An 18,396-nucleotide genomic window follows, 5' to 3' on the forward strand; every position below is an offset into this window, starting at 1 on the left:
CGGCGCGGCCGCGCGCGCCCCGCCCCGCCCCGCGCGCCCCGCCCCGCCCCGCGCGCCCCGCCCCGCCCGCGCGCCCCGCTCCGCCCCGCGCGCCCCGCTCCGCCCCGCGCGCCCCGCCCCGCCCCGCGCGCCCCGCCCCGCCCCGCCCCGCGCCGCGCTGAATGGAGAAGGGGCGGGGGTGACCGAGGGGAACCTACTCTGCTATCTGCCGCGCGCGCCGGCGGCAGGGCCCGGCCAAGCGCCGAATTTAGTAACTTCGCCTGCGTCAATCACGCGCCTCGCGTGCGTCAGCGCCGCGCCGCTCCAGGTCCCGGTCCCCCACCCCCCCCAGACTTTGAATGGATACAATGTAGCAGCGCCCTCCTTGCTTCCGAGACTGGATTGGAACCCGCTGCAGCGCAGCAGCTCGCTGCTCTCCGCTGGGTCAACTTTGGGAGCATCCTCCCACGCGCTTCTCCACACCCCGCTTTCTGAAGTGCAAGTGGAGGCGAGGAAATATATCCGTGATTTACGTGCGCGTGCATACCACACACACATATATATTTACAGTTTTGTTTTCTAGTCTCTGATGCTAGCTCGAACATTCTTGAATTCTCAAACGTTGTGCTGTTGACTTGGGATCCTTCTCTCCACGCTGCTCCACACACACACGCACACACACACGCACACACGCAAGTTGTGACAGGTGAAAAAATAAAATGTAACCCCTGATTCAAGCGGACTACACGGGGACCTTGTCTATCTGCCCGGTCTCAAATACTTTTCCTCAAAAACTAATTTCTAAAAGAGGTTGCTTTCACTCAGCTCCAACCTTTGGAACTAGGAACCTTTGATGAATGTGTTGTCTTCTGCAAAATTCACACATAAATCCATTTCCAGGAAGAAAGTGTTCTCCCTTTCGCACAGACGCCCAGGTTTTCTGCACACCATTTCATGAGAAAACTGGTCCCAGGAAACCGGATCAAATTCCCAAGCGAGGGCTGACTAATAAAATCCTGCTGATTGATTTCGAAATATTTAATTTGGGAGGTGGGAGGGGAGGCTCGTCTACAACTTTCAAAAAGTGAAAGTGTGAGTTGAGAGTTCCATTTCTGACGGGAGGGGGAGTGGGGTTTGCAACAGTCGGACCCGCTCAGCTGTTCAACACGTGTGTTTGTTTTACACACATTGGTTTCTGCTGCAGCGCCCGCGTGGATGACTGATGTGCGCTGAGGTTACACGTGTCCGGTTAGGAAACTCACACCTTGAGTATTAAGAAATAAAACCTTGTCTTCCCGGAGCCATCTGCATCCCTGTGCGAAACACGCACCCAGCAAATGACGGGAGGAAGAAAGCAATTAGCTTAGACTCAGAGGGCCAGAGAGACGTAAACAGCTTTAGAACTGCTGCTTGAGGAAAGCGCAGCTGCACCTCAGGGAGTCTTCAGGCTGGCGCCTGACTCCTGCACCAACTGCCAGGTCACTCGGAGAAGCTGGCTGGCGGAGCGCAGCCTTTCGGAAGAGCTGTCCTCTCCCTTACCCCCTCGTCCTGGCTCCCTGCCTCGGGGCAGCCTCGGAGGCGCGCCAGCAGCGCTCCTCCAACTCTGCTCCACCCGAGCCTGACAGCTGGGCGGTCCCGCCTGACCCGCGGGCGGGCAGCTGCAACCTCACGCGGACGAGCGCTGGGGAGAGCCCCGCTGCTGCAAAGCAGTTGGCAGCGCGGGTCCGAAAGGCCCTGGGGCCCGGGCTGGCCACGCCGAACAGTTTCCATTGTGCTGCCATACGGCTGGCCGGGGAGCGCGCGCGCGCGCACATCCACACACACGCACACCCTCCCTCGCACACGCGGAACCGGCTGGGCCAGGGGAGGGAGGAGGAGGGTGACGTAGCGTCCCATGGCGTCACATTGACGTCTCGCATTCCAAGCACTCTATGGAGAGGCCGCTAGGCTCCTGTGGCATAAATGACGTGCCGAGAGAGCAAGCGAACGCGCAGCCGGGAGAGCGGAGTCTCCTGCCTCCCGCCCCCCACCCCTCCAGCTCCTGCTCCTCCTCCGCTCCCCACACACAGACAAGCTCACACCCGCTCCCTCACTCGCACACACAGACACGCGCGCACACACGCTCCGCACACACACTCCACTCTCTCCCGCGCGCTCACACCCCTCTCGCCCTGCGCCCTCGGCGGTGCAGCGTCGAGCAGCAGCCGGACGCGCCTCCCGGGCTCACTTTGCAACGCTGACAGCGCCGGCGGTGGCCGTGGAGGTGGGAACAGCAGCGGTGTCTTCCCCCCTGGTCGCGGCCGGAGCCTGGACGCCCGCGGAACCCCTCGGCGGAGCTCTCCCATGAGTCGGGATCGCAGCATCCCCTGCCAGCCGCTCGCCGCCTCCGGGAGCCGCTGGCCTTGTACACCGCAGCCCTTCCGGGACAGCAGCTGTGACTCCCCCCAGTGCAGATTTCGGGGCAGCGCTCTTAGAAACTCTCTCTAAAGACGGAACCGCCACAGCTTTCAAGTACGTATGAGATTCACCCAGTTAATAGCGGGACTTGCTAAAAAGTTGGCGCGCCGGGAAGCTCAGCGCCTGAAATTAACAACTTTGGGTGTGGGGTTTTCCCCGCTCGCCTCCTCGCTCCGGCTCGCCGAGCGGCGGGTGGGTTGTGATTTGAAACTTTTCCCTAGTAGTGGACTGGTGGGGATCTCTGGAGTTCGTGGGTTTCCTTCTCCGCCCACTCCCCCAAGAGGCGAAGAGCCTCTAACAAAGAGGAGGACCGGGATTTGTGCGGTAGCTGCTCCAGCGATGTAATTCAGGGTATTTCGGCTCTAGTTGTCATGGTAATGATGCTCTCGGCGGCGGCGCGGCGGCAGGGAGTTGCAGCTCGGGTGATGAACAGCAGTAATTTCCCTGCCTTTTAACTAGGCTTGAAAATAGGGGCTCCGGTGGGCCTAAGTTAATATACCTACTGGTGACTCAGAGCTGGTTGACTGGGAGGAAGCTTGGGAGGGAAGGAGCCTGGACCGCAGCAGCAGGAGTTTGCAAAGGCGCTCCAAGGATCTCAGGAAAGAGGGCGTAATTGTAGGAATGTGGCTTATTGTATTGAAATGAGCCTGGGGCTCCTCTAGGCACGTCTGCCTGGCGTCGCCGACTGGCCGGTTTACACTTTTCCTTTTGGAGATCATCGGGTATAATCACCGACTCCCGCGCTTGAACACGCGTGGGGACTGTGTCCCTGTTCTCCAGGCCTTGGGGTGGTTTGGGAAGGACACGTTTTACACTGAGTTAACAGAACTCGCGCCTTTGGAGAAGTTGCTCCGGGTGTTTTACTCTTAATAGAAATGAAAGTTCACAGCGGTGAGAACGGAGTGCGGTCTTGCGAGCACAGCCTGCGGAGACTGTGACTTCTTCAGGCACTTCTAGAACCTGTTGGAAGCTTGGGGCAGTCCTGAGAGGGAAGGCATTAGTCCTGTGATTCCAAAGAACGTTCTTGAAAGATTGCCTTTTATTTATGACTCCGGATTCCCCAGCGAGAAGAGCTGCGAGGAGTTTAGTAATTAGAAAACTCGGGCTGGTTGTCCCAGAGCCTGAGGGTGCCAGGAGAAAGGGACAGGACGCCGGTCAGTCATTTCAGCGCCAATGCAATCCTGCATGTTCTTTTCCCACGGCGGAGAAATAGTGTATGGAACCGAGTTGGGGAGAAAAGGCTTGGCAACGATGAATGAAGTTTGAGGTCATTCGAGTTATCTTAGCTGAAAAAGATGCTCCTGATGAGAATATCAGACTCCCTGAGCTATAGGGCAGCCACCACACCCGCTCTCCCCACCCCGGCCCCCGCCCACCCCCTTCCCTGGGACGGTGCGCTCGCAGAAATTCTCCCCCGTGGTTTGTCTCCTCTCCCTCGGTCTTTCTGAGAATCTCGCTCTGTCTTTCCCTTTCTGTCAGTCTTCCTCCACTCCTCCTGCCCCCGCCCAACCTCCGCCCCCGCTCCCCCGGGGTTGGAAACTCCGCGGAGGAGCCGGGTCACAATGGTGTGTTTCACGGTTTCCTCCACACACTTCACCACGGGGAGGGGAACACGGGGGTGTTCCTTTCGCCTGCCCACGAGAAAGAAAGGGGCTTTGACAGAGGTAGTTATTTCTTCCTAATTTACAACCCCAAGGCTCCGTGCTCCCAGCGCCGGCGGCCGCGAGCTGGAGCGGCAGAACGTGTTTCCAGGCGCGGAGGCTTTGCCTAGGTAACCGGCCGTTTAGGGGGGTGGGCGGAGAGCCGTGGGGCGCTCCACTGGGCTACAGGGAACGCCGGGTGGTTCTTTCACCTGAATGCGGGTCGCTGGAAGGGAGACCCTTCCTTGGGATGCGAACCTCGCCCACCTGAGTGAGAGGCGGATCCTTGGAGAAAGACCGCTTCAAATCCCCCGGGGAAGGGTGGGGATGGGGTCAGGTACTGGAGAAGGGGTGGGTGAGAAGTTGCTGGAGACCCCCACTGAAGATGCTGGGGGTGGGGGGTGGCAGCGCTAGTTATAGCGATGGCAAGCTTCGCCTCGCCGGTGCTAGAGCGAATACAGGCTTTCCATAGGATCAGCTGAGGCAGTAGCTGGGGGTGGGGGTGGCAAGGGATTCCCCAGTTTCCAGGCCGTCGAGCGCCTCCGGATCTGGTGGCTTCCAGCACCTCTCTCTCTCTGCAGTTAAGCCCCGAGGCACCCGGGCGGCGGGAAACAAAACTTAGACGACCCTCGCATCCCGCGTACTACCGAGGTGTCTGGGTTTCTGTTTTTCCAGGTTACAGGTTCCCTCTCCTCGAGCTCTGAGTGGGTCGGGGCAAAGGGGGCGCTATAGGCCAGAGTTTGGGGCAGTAGGATCCTTCCCCGAGGGCAGGGGAGCTGCGCTTCCAGCTCCAAAGTTTCGCTGAGGCTGTGCTCCTCCGACACGCTCGTCCGAAGGCGCCCTCTGCGCCTTCTGGAATGTGACTCCTCTGGGCAGCCTGGTGGCCCAGAGCCTCGAAGACACCTATCCTGGGGGGTATGCCGCCCGCTGGGTTTAGGGGCCTCCCTCCGTCCACACCACCAGTCGTGAACGCCTTACGCCTAGGAGTCTTGCTTTCAGCATGGGCCTATTTCCACCATGCCCTTTTGTTTGCTTGACCCCTGGCCCCAGAAACTCGCGGCTAATAGAAGCGAAGCTGCATTAGCATTTAGAATGAAAAGCGCAGACTTTTCTTAATTCCTCGGGGCATTCATGCATTCGTTCCGGACTATGTGCATTTCCTATGCAACGTGTAAAATTTGTATTTCAGGAGTGGGGGCGGGTGGAATTGGAAAATGGCTATTTTCCGCTCGTGCACACTCACTGACCCCGGTATTTGGGCGGAACTCCTTCCTCAAGTGTTCTCCTCTCTTCGTTTTTCCTGGCTTTCCGAACACAGAACCAATTGTGGGGGCTGAGAGATCAATTTCTGGGCGATAACAGGCTGCCAGTTTTTTGGCCTCGGTTGGGTTGTCACAAAACCGCGGTGAGCGGGGTGCGTGCGGACTTTTCCTCGGCTTCCTCAAAGCAGTATGAGGCTTCTTGCCCAGGGACTCCCGGCACCTTAAGCTCTGTTTCCTTACCGTTAGCAATCTTGGTAATTAACGTAGCATTTCTAGAGGCCCCTATTTCTATCGGTGACCCGATAACGCCCAGTCCAAGCCACAGTGCCCCAGCCTGGTCTCCTTGTGACCTCTGTCCTCTCTCCCGGTGCCCGCAGAGACCACTGTGGAAGAGCGCAGCCCGTCAAGCCCCGGCCGGGAGACTGGACCCTCAGCGGAGCCGGGCAGCACCGCCGCCGCAGCTTCGCCTCGCCAGACATCCCCGCCTCCTACACTCTCAGCCTCTGCTGGAGAGACCCCCAGCCCCACCATTCAGCGCGCAAGATATCCTCCAGGTAGGTCTGAAGACACGACCCTTTATTTCTCTCCGGCAGAGCGAAGGTGGGGGGAGTCACACACCTCAGCTGGCAGGCTGGTCGTCTAACCCAGCGCCAGGGCAGTGACTGGTGGCCGCGCATTTCACAGCACAGGTGGCTTCCTTGCACGACGCTCCTGTGGATACCACACCCTGTTGCTATAGAGTAGAGCCACCAAATTAAGCGCTGTATTTCTCAAAAAAAAAAAAATACTTTTTTAAGGAAAAATATACATACACCAATAGATGAGGGTCTTATACATTTTAACATTTTTACATCTCCCCTTTTACATCTAGTTTAGGCACTTAAGTGTCCCGGAACCACGTAGAGCAATAGAAAGCATTTTTTATTGTATTCATACCTAAATCATTTGGGTGCAGAAATTTGAATTGTTGACGTTCAGGGGAAAGAGAAAACATTTGAGCTGAAAAGCAAGGAGTTAATTTCAGTTGGATAAAATAAGGGTTGTAGGTTTGGCTTGTAACACCTCTTTATGCATTTGTTGAAGAGATATCAGTTTCCAGGCCTATGTAGATACCAAAGATATGCAGATAAATACAACCCAGTTCCTGCCAGCTCCTCTTCTAGCTAGAAACTTCAAAAGACACAAAGAGCATTGGGTAGGGGTTGGCAATGGAAGAATGACAGAAAAGACTAATGGAGAAATCCTAGAGGAGCGGGAGAACAGATGACACATCAGGCAGTGTTCATTCTTTTACATGATTATCCATTCTTTTCAACCCAATAACTGAACAGCAGATAAGTAATCCTTTAACTTCTACTCAGTGAGGGTTTTAAAGGCCCTGCGTGTCAAAGCAAGGCATGAACTGGCCTCTCCTCACCACTGCTTCTTCCAACAGGCCCTCTACAGCTTTTCTCACGTCAAGATTTCATCCCATACACATATGAGTCAATCAGGTTTGGAAATGTGTGTCAAAGAAAGATGTCAAAGGAAATGGGAAGTACTCACTTTTCTATTAGTCACATTTTTGTGCTATAGACTTTAAATGGATGTTAGAAACCTGGTTTATTCTTTGGTTCAGAAAAACCAACTACCAGAAACTACCCATTTTCCATTCATTTTTAGCCATAAAGGAAATAATTAGATAAATCACCCACTAGATCCAATAATTCTCAGGGGCCCCTCATCCAATTCAACCTCTCTGAATAATAGTAAGCACCCCAGATATAAGCCGCATTGAGGATTCAGCCTTGTCAAGCTGACAGAAAAAAAATAAAACTATTAAAAATTTGCTTTCTTCTTTTGTATGGCCACTCATTCTTCAGACATCAGAAACTATGTACACTAACGTATCTATTATGATAGTTGTGAACTTGTCATAAAACAGTCACTGATCTGGTTTATTAGTCAAAATTGGGAAATATATATATACATACTATGTCAGAGAGCAGGTTTGGTGGGTGTTTTCTTGCAGCTGCTGATCTTTTTCTTTGCAGATGGTGAAAACTCCCCCATTCCATTTCCTAGGCCTACGTTCCCACCTCACCACCTAGCTGGCTGAAGTCATCAACAGGGGTCCAGTTTGGAGGAGTGGGGAAGGGGTAGGAGAAGAGAACCACAGCATATGTGGGTAGCCTCTGTTGGCACTCATAAAATGTTAGAATGTCACTGCCTCCCTTGGCCAGTAAGCCCACATAAAATGCTTTTTTTTTTTTTTTAAACTAACTCACATGTTTATAAATCAATGTGTGTGACTTGGGGGCCCAGTGTCCTCTTTCCCCAAAAATAAACCAACAGGACAGTCACTGGCTCTTTTTGTCTCCCCAACTTGTGGTTGAGTCCATTTCAACTACTTTCTGAAAACATCCATGGGCTTATGAGGGAAGATAGCAAATTTCCCAGATCTGCTGGCCAGCAGTGCAGGGGGGTTAAAGTTGGGCACACAGAGCCCCCAGGAGGCCCGTCTTGGGCATCCTGTGGCTCCTTTGACGCTCAGGGATTCAGCTTTCAGCCTACGGAAGAAAGGAAGGAAGGACGGAAGGGGGCATCAGGCTTGCAATCTATGCCACCACAGGAGAGAAAGATGTCACTTTCTATCTCCTGGATTAGAGAGCAATGAATCCAGCGCGCCCTATTAGTTGGAAAAGAGTGCTGACTTGCTTCTGAGACTCTTTCCTTTGTCTCTGCAGATATGCCCTGCGTGCAAGCCCAGTATAGCCCTTCGCCTCCAGGTTCCAGTTATGCAGCGCAGACATATGTCTCGGAATACACCCCGGAAATCATGAACCCCGACTACACCAAGCTCACCATGGACCTTGGCAGTACAGAGATCACGGCCACGGCCACCACTTCCCTGCCCAGCTTCAGTACCTTCATGGAAGGCTACTCCAGCAACTACGAACTCAAGCCCTCCTGCCTGTACCAAATGCAGCCGTCGGGGCCTCGGCCCCTGATCAAGATGGAGGAGGGCCGCGCGCACGGCTACCACCATCACCACCACCCCCACCCTCACGCCCACCCTCATCACCAGCCACCGCAGCCGCAGCAGCCATCCATTCCGCCCCCATCCGGCCGGGAGGACGAGGTGCTCCCCAGCACCTCCATGTACTTCAAGCCGTCCCCGCCGTCCACCCCCACCACGCCGGGCTTCCCCCCGCAGGCGGGGGCGCTGTGGGACGACGCGCTGCCCTCAGCGCAAGGCTGCCTCGCGTCTGGCCCGCTGCTGGACCCGCCGATGAAAGCGGTGCCCCCCGTGGCGGGCGCGCGCTTCCCGCTCTTCCACTTCAAGCCCTCGCCTCCCCACCCGCCGGCGCCCAGCCCGGCCGGCGGCCACCACCTCGGCTACGACCCGACGGCCGCCGCCGCGCTCAGCCTGCCGCTGGGAGCCGTGGCCGCCGCGGCCGCGAGCAGCCAGGCCGCCGCGCTCGAGGGTCACCCCTACGGGCTGCCGATGACCAAGAGGGCGGCCGCCCTGGCCTTCCCGCCGCTGGGCCTCACGGCCTCCCCCACCGCGCCCAGCCTGTTGGGCGAGAGCCCCAGCCTGCCCTCGCCCCCCAACAGGAGCTCGTCGTCGGGCGAGGGCACGTGCGCCGTGTGCGGGGACAACGCCGCCTGCCAGCACTACGGCGTGCGCACCTGCGAGGGCTGCAAGGGCTTCTTCAAGGTGAGCGCATGCTGCCCCCTGGCGCCCCCTCCCTCTGTGCCAGCTCCTCCCGGCACCCTAGAACATCCAGATGAGTCCTTTCGAGTTTGACAGGTGCCATTGGTATACGGTCTGTGCCTGTCATCTTTCCCGGCACCTCCACATCCATTTTCTCATGAAGTCTTAACTCGAGGTTTCAGTTCAGAAGGCCCCTCACCCTACCCCCGAGATGAACTTGAGGGGTCTGGTCACCCAAATTCAGCATTACTTTATGAGCATTTCTCTTCAGCAGATTCTCCAAAGGATCTGTGACCTCAACCATGCAGAAACCGCTCTGCATTCCTCATCTGTGTGCCAGACCCAGGACATCTCCTATATCCCTAAGAGCTAGGACTCTAGAATCAGAGAGATAGACCTGGGACTGAATTCTGGCCACTATTAGCTATGTTTGTTAACAGTATCTTGCAGGTAAATAGTAATTATACTTGTTTCACGGACGAGGAAATGGAGATTCAGAGGACACACTCAGAGAATGAGATGGAGGCAGGATGCCAACTCACGTATGTGTGGAGCCATGTAGCATAGGCCTTGCACAGCTCTGCACTTGCAGGATAGACAGGAGCAATTGGCTAGATGCAGTTTGGGAAGGTTTCCTCCAGAGAAGATAGAAACTGGGGTCTCATCAATCTACTCCCCTCTGTTCCACACACATTACCAGGTTGGTCATTATCTTACAGACCCAAAGGAGAGTTTTGTAATGTGAGGGTCTTTAATCTCCCCCATATTTTTATCCTTAAGGAATTGAAACCTAAGTGAAGGCTTGTACAGCCTGTGCACTGTGACTCAGGGGCACATGGGCCAGTCCACCTGCTTTCTCCTGACTCTTGAGTTCATTGCTCTTTCTAACATTTCAAGAGGAAGAGGCCTTGTTTTCTTGCTACTCTCCCTTTCCTGCTAATTCTCAAACTTCTCCAAACACTTAATTCTGTGTTACCCAACCCAGTTCATTGGTATAGGCATTTGCAAGCCCACAAATGTTCTCCCCCCACCCCCAACATCACTCCAGTGCTGGGCAGGGTGGAAGGAGAGGGGAAGCTGACTGGGTGACTGGGATCTGGGAGGCCAATAAGAATATAGCTGGCAACATGCTGGCTTTAGAGTCATAGCACTCAAATAGGAGTATTTGATCTGTCACTTACCAATTCTATGATATTGGGCAAGACATGTCTTTCCAGGCTACAGTTTCTCTATTAGTTGAATAAAATTCAGAAAAGGGCATTATTCAATGAGATAACATATGTATGAAAGCAATTCATAATCTTTAAAGGACCATAAAATGTTAATTCATTATTAATTTCCAACTACAAAGTATTTTCAAAAATGCACATTTGTGGGTTGATCTACCTCCCAACAAACAACAGTTATTTTTGATCTAGGGAGAGGATTCATGTGATTAATTAAATTCTGCAGATAAATGAGAATACTCTTGTGGAAAGACTGTGCAATATCTTAAATGTCATACAGGTATGTAAGATTGTGATGTTTTAAGTGTAGAAGAACCCTCAGTGTGGTCATTTTTTTCCCTCTTAACTACTCAAGCTTTACCAGGGCTACTTTCAAATAACTGAATTCCCTGAGCACATTTGATTTTTACAGCATCTTAGTGGAAACACTGAAGGGCAATGAAATGGGCAGCCAAAAGGGGAAAAAGAAAGAAAAACAATTAAGGAGAACTACCAGTAACCCACAAATGTAATCACCCCCTGAATAATTGGGAGTTCACCAAAATACTAGAGTGATAATACATATCCCTAGCCTAAGAATGTCAATTAAATGTTCCCCAACAGCTTCACTTTTCTGTAACAATCCCTTGAAAACAAATCTATACTTGAACGAGTGGGGGTAGGATGAGGAAGAACCACCCCACAGATCTGTTAATTAAGGGAAAGGGAGCAGGTTTTACCTAGTGGCTTTCTACCATTAAATTGAATTCTTTAAAAATGTGACATGAAGTGCAGTTAATGATGGGAATTCAGTGATTGAACTGTAACGATCTCTCCCTGTCCTTAAACTGTGCACAAATGTAGGGAAGGTTTCAGGTTATTGGGAAAATGTATACCTGAAGCAAAATGCCACTGGTGCTCACATTGGCACATAGCATTGAGGTTGATGGCAAAAAACAGAGTTTCAGAAATTACTGCACGTTCAGTGAAGGAGAGCTTCATTCAGGAAACACAAATTTCCTATCCTTACAAACTGCTGAGAATTTAAATGCTGGAAATTCAGAAGTATGTTTGTATTTTGGAATTTTGAATTTTAAACGAGAATCATCTTACCAAAGCAAGAGGAAATGTATCTAGCTTTGTTAGATTTTTAAGGTATTCTATAAGCATTTTAGGAACTATCTCCTAAAATGAAATTGAAAGCTGAGAGGGTGAAAACTTGTACATGTGGGTTGAGGGTTGCTGAAAGAGTAAAAGTAAATCTAGAATTTTAGACACAAAATACATCACCAATCCCAAATTACCTGGATTTCTTACCATGTAATTTGTCAGATAAATTCCAACCTAATGCTCTGTTGGAGTGTTTTAGGTTCAGGTTATTTCTGAATGATTTCACCATAAGTGGTAAAAACACAGCCATTTGCACAAATGTTTTTAATTTAAAAAAAAATAAAGCACTTTAAAATTTTGGAGCATAAAATATGCTTGGTTATTTCTCCATGTGTCATTTTAAAATTATATGTGATTCTGAAGAATATATTATCTTATATCCAAACCCAAGTTTTGTGATGTGTCTTTTGCAATAAGGTTATTTTGCTATCCATGTCCACAGTCATTTATGAAATAACTTACTAATGGGGATTTTCATTAAAAATAATGGATCTCATATGTCTTTCATTCTTTTTTTTCCTTGGATGTGATAGTGATTTTTAGTATTCAATTTTAATATTTGCATTCAAAAATAAAAAATGGCCAGGTTACCAGATATATTCTTTTAGCTCTAAAATAAGGTACACAGGCTGGTTAAGAGTTTTTTGGGTTTGTTTGTTTTTTTTTTTTGCATTAAAACATTATTTCCTATATGCTTTAATTAGACAAGTCGTGATTTTTGCTTTTTATGATTTTGCCCCTATTGGGGAACAAAGCCAGCTACTATGATATTTGACTTACAATAGTAATAGTCAACAAAGTACATCCCAGATAATTTTGATTTTATTTTAATAAGGTCAGCAATAATCAGGGGAGTAGAACAAGTAGAAAATTGTTCCCAAAGGGATATTAAAAGTGGAGATAATCTAATCCTCCAAGGTATGATATGTTGACCTGGTAATTTCAGATATGATTTTATCATTCAGACTTGGGTGTCTCCTGAGACTTGCTTCAGAACAATCTGAGATGATTTTCATTGTCAGCAGCTAACACTAATAAAATTGTTTTTCCTGCAGGCTAGCGTGTTAGGAAATTAAATTTATCTAATTATACGAATTGCACTGTCGCTTTTCACATTGTAATTAAAATACATCTTGTCAGGTCCTACCTCTTTCCAGAAACTATTAGTTGACTATCTCTGTATTGTATTTTCTCAGAGAACAGTGCAGAAAAATGCAAAATATGTTTGCCTGGCAAATAAAAACTGCCCCGTGGACAAGAGGCGCCGAAACCGATGTCAGTACTGTCGATTCCAGAAATGTCTCAGTGTTGGAATGGTTAAAGAAGGTAAGAATAGAATGCTTTTTATCCAGCTTGCTCATACATATTCTCAGCTGTCACTGAAAAAATGTTAATATTTACGTTGGGATGGTGAATTTTCCTCATTTCCCTCTCCTTCCAACATTTTATTTAAAAATAGCTGAGGGCCACTTATTCTAATTTCTCAAAATCAATAGAGAGCTTGTGTACATACATCTTTGTTCTATTTAAGAAGGAGACTTTTAGGGCTAATTCATTATCAAATGTAAGTATAGGATGACTTTTATGCTGCTTGTTTCAACTCTCATTAAATCATTGTGTGAACTTATTCCAAACTTATTACCACTTTTAAATGGTTGGTCTCATTAATGATTGCTCAACTGTAGTGTGTTTTGATTCCTTTTTGTGATTTATGGCTATTCATGGATATCTTTGAAGACATTTTTCTTTCTTTCTTTTTTTCGGCATCAGTTGTCCGTACAGATAGTCTGAAAGGGAGGAGAGGTCGGCTGCCTTCCAAACCAAAGAGCCCATTACAGCAGGAAGCTTCTCAACCCTCCCCGCCTTCTCCTCCAGTCTGTATGATGAATGCCCTTGTCCGAGCTTTAACAGATTCAACGCCCAGAGATCTTGATTATTCCAGAGTAAGTTGTGTGATGTCCTGCTTTCCAATGAATATTCACAGTCTCTGTTATGATACTAGTAATAAGGTGTTGGTTGAATGATTTTGTGCCTGGCACCGTGCTAAACTGTTTTCGTGCATTTTCTACAGTTCTTACTTCATTTAGCAATCTCAGTGCATCCATTGCACCAAATAATTTTTGCTTTATTGAATCTCTAAATGCCTTAACAAATGACCCTGACAGTGCTGCACCTGTCATATCCATTGTTGCAGGATTCCTGGTGGTTGTGCCAATGAAAATCTGCACAGGTGACTTACAATCTGTAGATTTCTTTCATGGTTCACACAAAGTGACTACTGGTTTTTTCATATTGTGATCAAACCATCTGGGTGAGCCTCAGGTTATCCTTAAGTAGTTCACCCAATCGCATGGGCATTGATTGACCTGCTGTTTATTCAGAGGGATTAGACCACTGATGGAGAGGAGCAAGCCCTAACCTTGACGTTAGGAGGTGTCAGGAAGATGGGAATAGAACGCTGCCTCTGCTGCTTCCTGTTTGTGTCACCTGGCTCCCACTCCTGGCTTTCTCATCCCTACAGTGGAGATGATTACAATATTTAACCTCAGAGGGATGATTTGAACATCAGTCACACAGGAATGGTGTTTGGGAAAATGTTTTGAAAACCATAAATGATTACTGTCGTCGTTATTTAAGTCAACCAAAAATATCAACATTTTAATTTCATATGAGGTATTGTAAAATATCAGTTTGAATTTTGTAGATTCCCAGAAATTATGATAACACAGAGAAGCAGTATGTGAAAGGATTTTCTGAGCAAATGTGTAAACATTACTATAAGGCAGTTTAAAAAAAAAAGTCTTAGAAAAGCAAACTTCTAATAAGACAGCGTCACACCAAAGAAAGAAAGAAAAGAAGAAGGATCACAATTGTTGAGTAATTTTTTTCATACTAGATACTGTGACAGATTGTCTCATTTAATCATTTAAAGACCCATGAAAGGCAAGGATAGTTACCTCCACTCTGAGCTTTCTTAAAAATCATAGAAACACATTCTGCACAGACCAAGAATGTCCAGCTGGGTGACCTGGCTTGGCAGTTACTACCACAGTGGCCTCCCAAGGTCTAATCAGTATTTCAAACTTCTGGTTGAACGGTTGGCAAAGAGTGTGAGCCTGTCTGAGATGTGCCCTCCTTTCAGTTGAAATGTTGACAGAAATGAAAGGGTGATTGATACACCCCGCTGTGATCCTCATGCCCTCATCTTCACCCTCATTACAGACTGTGAAGCCTCCTCTCAACACCTGATCACAAGACTTGATAGGAGTAGCATGGTAGATCCTTAGCACCAAAGGCTGAGGACTCTTACTCTGATTATAAGTAGCATCTCTTGACTAAAGTCAAGTTTCAGATAATAGTCTGACAGAATAATGCTGTGGTTAAAGACTTAGACTTTGGAACCAGGCAGGCCTAGATTAAAACCCTAGCACCATCATTTATGAAGTGGGTGACTTTGAGCAACTCATTATACCTTTTAATGCCTCAGTTTCCTACAATGGAGTAATAATATTATCTACTCCTTAGGATTGTGAAGACTGAAACAAGATCATACTTGTTAAAGCTTTAGTCCAGTTCCCTGTATGTTTTTTCCTTGACCAAACCAATTTGGTTCTACCATTTATTGAGTTCTAATGAGCATGAACAGTACATCTGTCAGGTGCCATGTTGCAATATCATTCAGGTAGGTGTTATCACTTCTAACTCATAGATGAGGAAATTAAAACTGGAAAAGGTTAAAGGACTGAGTTACCCAGGTTCACATAGCTAGTATTTATCAAATATAGAATTAGAAAAGTCAAGTGTATTGGATCCCTAAGTCTATGCTCCTAAATACCAAGTTTCACAGCTTCTCTGGTTTCATTGAGAGGAGATGCAAGAAAAGTATTCAGAAATAAAAATTTATCCTCCCTGAAAAAACTCTGTCCTCCCTTTTATGCAATTTGCTTGAACTAAAGAAGCTTCTATGTGCTGCCAACGCTGAGGCCACAGCGCACAGTTTGATATTGTTCCAAAGCATTCGAAATTGCGATTAATGGTCAGTTCAGAGAATTTAAACCCAAAAGTGATTTTTTTGGGCCCCAAATTATACAATTATTGGGCTACCTGGCCTAATTAGTCATTCAGTGACAAAGCCGCCCTAGCACTTTGAGTTGTCCCAGCTGGGAACTGTCTCCATACTGAAAAATCAATCCAGCGTGTTTGCTTGCCTCTGTTCTGTTCAGTGTGTTAGACTGGAGTCATCATCCTCATCAACAAACATTTATCCAATTTAATTGTTAGCTTTGTCCAAAATAGCAGATTAAGCATGCCAGAGTCTGGGTCACATTGATACTACCTTTGGGGCCTGGCTCAATTTTGTAAAGTGTATTTATTTTATTGCATTGTTTTTGAATCAGGTTGGACCTCATAGTTTGGATTTTCCTCCTTTTAGATAGCTTTACAAAATTATCGAAAATTGGACCCAAATCAATTAAATTAAAAGACTTTTTAAAAAATACACTGAGTTTTCATCAAAAACTTGGATGAAGACATAGAAAGCATGCTGATCACATTTGCAGATGACAGAAAGCTGGGAGGGATCGCTAATATGATGGATGTCAGTATCAACATTCAGAGTGATTTCGACAGGTTGGAACAGGATGGGCTGAAACCATCATGAAGAAAGTTAACAAAAATAAATGTGAATCTCAGCATTTAGATTTCAAAAAATGGGAGAACCTTGGCCTGTCAGTGGTTCATGTTACGAAGAGTTTATTCCATACACAGGCAATATAAAGCAACAAAGTGTATGTGTGGTGGGAGAGAGGGGTGTTAAATGGCCTTGAACTGCAGGAGTAGAAGTATGGTGAGGGTCCCCTGGATTCTGTCCCATCAGACCATGCTTCTGAGTTCCAAGTTGGGATTTAAGAAGGTTGTAGACCCAGTGTTTCTGGAAACTTGTAAGAGGTGGTTAGAGAAAATGGAAATATGTGGACAGGAAGTGAGAAGGTTTGGTGGGATTTGGTCAGCCTTTTGCCTTGATGCAAAGGAAACTGCTACTCCCAAGAGAATTTCTTGAGGGAAAAGGAGGGGGCCCTTGCAGCTCAATCTGAGGACAAGGACGAATGAGATGTTGGCTGCAGGCACTGCAGTGGAAGCATGAGTTCACCAACATAAGAAGTAACTAAGGAGAACAAGTACCAGCATTTCAGGGGAAGAGATTATTTTGGATAGTACTAATTTCCTTCCAGCCTAAGGTTTTATGATTCTGGCGTTTACCTTATTGGCCCCAAATGCCAGTGATTTTATACACACACACACACACACACACACACACACACACACACATACACACAGACAATCACACATAAGAATATGTGTTTTAAGTAATTTGTCATCTAACAAAATTGAACTTGCTTAGTTCACTAAAAAATTAGCATAAAACAAATTTATCAAGTGCCTCCTTTGAGTTAGGAACCATCACATATGTTCTTACATAATTTCACTTAAGCCCCAGCTTTATGTTGTATAATTTATGGCTTCAGAAATTTAAGAATGTCATTCATTGAAATTCAATTTTCATAATATCTGCTCCTTAAAGTTTTATATATTTACAAATTCATAGAACTAGAGATGACCTTGAGAGCATCCCATCCAACCTTCATGTTTTTACAGGAGTAAATAAAGACTGGGCGGGTTAAGTGGCTTGCCTAAGGTCAGTGACAGAGCACTGACCTTGCACGTTACTCAAGGTAATATGTTCCTATCCCACCAGACTGTCACTTCTATATTTTTTTAGAAATAGAAGCTTTATTAGATTTTTCTGTAAGTCACAATAATATAGCCACAGATTTTTTAAAAAGGCAAACCATTTAGAAGTGGGTAAGTGAAAAACGAAAGTCTCTCCTTCATTTATTCTTGCCTAATATCACTCCTCAGTGACAACCAATGTTAACTTTAGTGTCTATCCATCACTTTTTACATTTTAATTAGAATTTTTCCGTCATATTTGAGTCAAACAGCTCACTTGACCAAAACAATTTATGAAAGGTGCTAGCTTCCCCTAGTGAATCAGGGAAATAGAGAAATGAGAAAATATTTTCCAGACAGGTGTGTTCTAATCTTTTTGTACTGATGCGCCTCTAAGGTAGTAAGTCAGTGGTTTTCCCCTGTTTGTGGGAAAGGGAGAGGGAGGAGTTGTGTTCCAAGTCACAGAGGGAATGAATGTTTGAAAGGCCAGCAAGACAGCTCCTTGCTCTGTGAAGCATTCCTGGCTCTGGGACCTTTACTTCTCCTTTGGGCCAAACTTCACTCCTTCAAAAGTGAGCTCAGATCACTGTATTTCAGTGCCGTCAAAACTTGTCACATTTGATTTGTTTCTCCTCGAAATGTTGCTATTCTCTGCCTCACAGTTGCTTTTAATTTAGCAATACAAGTATATATAGATTCGGGGCTTGGCTTCAGAGCTTGCATAATTACCAATGAGAAAATATACTTAACATCCTCATTAATTGGTCATTTCAAGTATTTTTCAGCAAAATAGAATGTTTTCTGGCAATTGGTGTCACTTAGCATAGTAACAGACTCCCAATACAAGAAATTCTGCTGAGATGAAAAACCAGGCATCAGCAAATGGCATTTAAATATGTCAACAAGAGATCCTGAGAAATGATGAGACAATTAGAACTACAAAGTAAAGAGCGTGAAGAGTCAGCAAAGAGAGTGGTCTTGTGAACCTACCCAGAGACCCTCTTATATTACCACCAATTGACTAGATGATTTCAGACGAGTTCCTGCCCTCCTGTGGACCTCAATTTCCTGCATGGTGAGGAGTACCTCAATTTAACATTGAGGTACAATGTTAAAGCACTAAATGCACTCCAGTAATCCTTCCAACCTTCTCTATTCCAGATCCTCAGTCTATTACACCTGCTAGGATTCCACTAGGCATAGTTAGCATTCCCCAAAGTGCAGTACCCAGGCTGCCTCTGTCAGAAAGAGCCAGG

The 18,396-nt window shown here is 47.4% G+C and overlaps 1 protein-coding gene across 1 annotated transcript in view; it reads left to right on the forward strand.

Annotated features, from left to right (window-relative positions):
* Positions 1-8,064: 8,064 nt before the first annotated feature.
* NR4A3 (nuclear receptor subfamily 4 group A member 3) overlaps positions 8,065-18,396 on the forward strand; it is a gene marked incomplete at its 3' end in the record, with an annotated part of 30,174 nt that continues 19,842 nt past the window's right edge. The window contains exons 1-3 of the mRNA XM_084236791.1: positions 8,065-9,038; positions 12,607-12,736; positions 13,181-13,353. Coding sequence (XP_084092917.1) covers positions 8,067-9,038; positions 12,607-12,736; positions 13,181-13,353 — 1,275 coding nt within the window. The 5' untranslated portion in view covers positions 8,065-8,066. The remainder of the gene's footprint in view (positions 9,039-12,606; positions 12,737-13,180; positions 13,354-18,396) is intronic.

The sequence above is a fragment of the Talpa europaea genome (assembly GCF_964194135.1).
Source record: "Talpa europaea genome assembly, chromosome: 7".
NCBI lineage: Eukaryota > Metazoa > Chordata > Mammalia > Eulipotyphla > Talpidae > Talpa > Talpa europaea.